The following is a 4136-nucleotide window of genomic DNA, read 5'->3' as shown; positions in this document are numbered from 1 at the left end:
AAAAAAAAAGAATAGGCTAGGGAGCTGTACAGGGCTATGGAGTGGGAGAGAGGGCATTTGCTAGCTTACTTAAGGCCTTAACCTTCACAACAAGCTCTGCAGGAGATGAAGTTAAATATTTTTAAAACATGGTACCTTGCTATAGTAAATGATCACTGAACAAAACTGCACAGCAATGAAGTCTCGTGCTTCAAAAATAGTGTCATCAGGAATGAGGTTTCAGAAGCAAAAATCAATGCAGCACAGGAAAAACTGCAAGGACTACTCAGAAAATGTGACAGAGCTAGAATCTTACTGCATAGTTTCCCAAATGGGACTAACTTTTTAATTTTTTATTAAATGAACTGTCTATTCAACATAATGTAAAAACAATTATGATCTAAGCCAAAGGTGGCGCACACCTTTGACCCCAGCACTTGGGAGACAGAGAGAGGAGGATCTCTGTGAGTTCAAGGTCGGTCTGGTCTACAAATCGAGTTCTAGAACAGCCAGGGCTATTACATAGAGAAGCCCTGTCTTGAAAAAACAAAGAAAAAAAAAAGAATTATGATCTATTTTCCCCCCATATGTTATCTGCATGCAGTATTTCATCCAACTCACCTTCTTTCTAAAGACTGAAAACGAAAGCCCACAGGCTTTGCAGACTATATTGGGTCCTTCAGTCGCTGCTGGTGGGTAGGTGGGGAAGTCAGAGCTCGGTGTAAATCTGAATGGGCCAGTGCTTCCTGGAAATCCCGCCTGCTGGCCTCGGACAGCTCCAGTTCCCATGACTTCATTCAGCAGCCCACAGCATGAAGCCCACATAGAAGTAGCACCCGCCTGAAAGGAAACATACAGGCCACCATTTAAAGCCAAGCAGAGGGGCTGGAGTGAGTGCTCTTCCAGGGGACACAAGTTTAAATCCGAGCACCCACAAGATGGCTCACAATCATCGGTAACTCCAGTCCCTGATGCTCTCTTCTGGCCTCCTAGAGAACTAGGCACACATGTGGAAAACAGCTATACATGCAAGCACAACATCCAAACACAGAAAATAAAATAAGCCAGAAGGGGTGGCACATGCCTTTAATCCCAATACTCAGGAGACAAAGGCAGGCAGATCTCTGTGAGTTAAAGGTATTAGCCTGGTCTACATAGTGAGTTCCAGGACAGCCAGAGCTATGTAGAGAGACCCTGCCTAAAACAGGCAGACAGAGAGACACAGAGACAGACAGACATAGACTGATGGACAGATGGATGAATAGATAGATGAAGAAATGAATAGGTGGGTAGGTAGATAAACAGAGATAGGTGAATGAGCGAGTGAATGACTAGAAGCCAACTGCTGCGTGGGCTGCCACTCTTCAGAGGTAAGTTTGTCTTAAGTAATCTTGAGATCAAAAGGTGAACACACAATGCTAATGTAAGCTTCAAGGAGCAGGTAAAGGTAAATATTCCAAAATCCAAAAAAATCTGAAGCACTTCTATTTCTAAGCACCCCTAATAAAGGACAATCAGGTGTTGCAGGATATTTGATCACAGTGTGATATTTGAACCCTGAAGTTGTGTTGTTTACTGGAAAAACCTGTTTCTAGTTGTGGTGTGGCTCAGCCTCAGCTCACACTTTTAATTCCCAACAATGAAAGGAAGCAGTCAGTTAAAAGTGACGAATCAGGGGCTGGAGAGATGGCTCAGTGGTTAAGAACACCAACTGCTCTTCCGAAGGTCCTGAGTTCAAATCCCAGCAACCACATGGTGCCTCACAACCACCCATAATGAGATCTGACTCCCTCTTCTGGTGCATCTGAAGACAGCTACAGTGTACTTACATATAATAATAAATAAATCTTAAAAAAAAAGTGACGAATCAGAGAAAGACTAACAGAATGAGGCAGGGAAAGGATATGCCCAACTCTCACGAGGACAGGAAAATGAGGCTACTTGAAGAGAGCATCACAGAAAAGGGAGACAGTTTCACCAGGAGAGTTTTACAGACAGGTAGGAGATAGAACAAACTAGACAAAAGTAAAGACAGAATGAGCCAGAGAATGAGAAGGAGCTAGAAGATTAGAAAAGATTGCTAGAGTTAGTTTGAGGCCAAGCAGAGCAATTCAGTGGGAGGCCAAGAGAGATGTGCTAATACTATTAAATTTTCAGGTTATATTTGAAATTCAGATATTTCCTGTTAACCCTAGACATGCACTGGATACTACAGGTCTACTTCTCCAGCTATTATTTAAGAAAAAGAAATAAAACGACATTATCTCATTAATCTTACTGTCTCACTGGTGATTGAGTATAATATGCTAATTTTTTATTAAGAAACAACATGGGAGTACCAGGGATGTAGCTCAGTGGCATGAGTGTTCACTCAGCATGCACAGGACCCTGGGCTCCATCCTAACTAAACATCTCTAAATACAACCAACTGCTAACTAAAGCTCTTCAGGGTTTCTGTTTTGGTTGGGTTTTATGTGATGCAGACTCCTGATGTTACACTGGTTGTCCTGGAACTTGCTCTGAAGACTAGGGATTAAAAGTGTATACCACACTGGCAGCCTAGAGATGTTACTGTATCTCGCAGATAGTTCCCTCTTGAATTCTCCATTCCCCAAATTCTTTTTTTTTTTTTTTTTTTTTTTTTTTTTTTTTTTTTTTGGATTTTTCAAGACAGGGTTTCTCTGTGTAGCCCTGGCTGTCCTGGAACTCACTCTGTAGACCAGGCTGGCCTCGAACTCAGAAATCCTCCTGCCTCTGCCTCCCAAGTGCTGGGATTAAAGACGTGTGCCACCACTGCCCAGCTCCCCAAATTCTTTATAAAGAATACATTCATGGCCGGGCATGGTGGCCAGCCTGGTCTACACAGTGAGTTCCAGGACAGCCAGGGCTACACAGAGAAACCCTGTCTCGAAACACACACACACACATACACACAAAAGCATTAAATATCATTTCCAATAGCCAAAGCCTCACAAAGAATAAATAAACTAACAATTAAATAAATAAAACCTTTGCCTCTTCACCCAACATTTTCTTTAAGAGTCTTTTTGATTCTTTCCTTCTTGCCTCTTTATTCTCAGGGAGACTATGGCTATCACTAGACCACATATAACAATATCTTTCTTTGTGTGTTGTGGGAGTGGACCCGGGCTCGACAAGCACTCTCAAGTACAGAGAGCTGCATCTATAGCTCCTCATTTATTAGTCACACAAAAGTGATAAGCAAGACTGTCTGAAATAGATACAGATTTTCAAAGATGAGGCCAGAGCAAGTTTCCCATGCTTAAAGAATAAAGGAGACAGTATTTGGGACCAGTAGGAGGGGCTTTTTTTTTTTGGCCTGGGCAGTGGTGGCACATACCTTTAATCCCAGCACTTGAGAAGCAGAGGCAGGCAGATTATTTCATAAACATATTCTAGAACCTAGACAACGTGGTGTATAATGGAATTATTAGCGGAATTAGCTAAGATGACACCAGATAATAAATACCACAGTTCCACTTATTTTATGTCAAGTATTTTCGATCATCGAGCTTAAAGGCAACTTGGAGTGATAATGCTGTTCTCATTATCGAGAAGATGTTCAAGAGAAGGAGAAAAGAAAGCTGGTACACAGGGTTCTTTATATACGGTTGTCCTTGTACCTTCATCACTAACTCAAGTATTACTTCTGTAATTCTCAAGATAATGCTGCTTTCAAAAGCAATAATTAACAGCTCCCATCTTAGACTCTAGAATCATGGCTGGCTTATGCACAGAAGCATGTTAACCAGGCTACCAGTGATTGTTCATTAAGAAAAGTCTTCCAGCAGTCTTCCAAAGGAAGCTTGCTCTCACCACACCCTAACCCCCTTCCCAGTCTTTGAGACAAGAGTTTCTCTATCTAGTCTTTGCTGCCCTAGAACTCATTATGTAGACCAAGACACCTTGAATTCAAAGATTGCCCTGCCTCTGCCTCCTGAGTACTGAGATTAAAGGTGTATGCTACACCATATCCAACCCAAAGAAATCTATCTAAACTGAAATTTTAAAATTTTTATTTAGTTTTTTTGTTTTTTTGTTTGTTTGTTTGTTTTTTGAGACAGGGTTTCTCTGTGTAGCCCTGGCTGTCCTGGAACTCACTCTGTAGACCAGGCTGGCCTCGAACTCAGAAATCC

General features: G+C 41.8%; 1 protein-coding gene across 1 annotated transcript in view; it reads right to left on the bottom strand.

The window, feature by feature from the left end:
* Rnf34 (ring finger protein 34) overlaps nucleotides 1-4136 on the bottom strand; it is a 21326-nt gene that overhangs the window by 6743 nt on the left and 10447 nt on the right. The window contains exon 2 of the mRNA XM_021162770.2: nucleotides 601-819. Within this exon, the coding sequence (XP_021018429.1) occupies nucleotides 601-819 (219 nt within the window). The remainder of the gene's footprint in view (nucleotides 1-600; nucleotides 820-4136) is intronic.

This window comes from Mus caroli, chromosome 5, assembly GCF_900094665.2.
Source record: "Mus caroli chromosome 5, CAROLI_EIJ_v1.1, whole genome shotgun sequence".
Taxonomy (NCBI): Eukaryota; Metazoa; Chordata; class Mammalia; order Rodentia; family Muridae; genus Mus; species Mus caroli.
The sequence above is the reverse complement of the archived record's forward strand: the minus strand, read 5'-3'. Positions and strand labels throughout refer to the sequence as shown.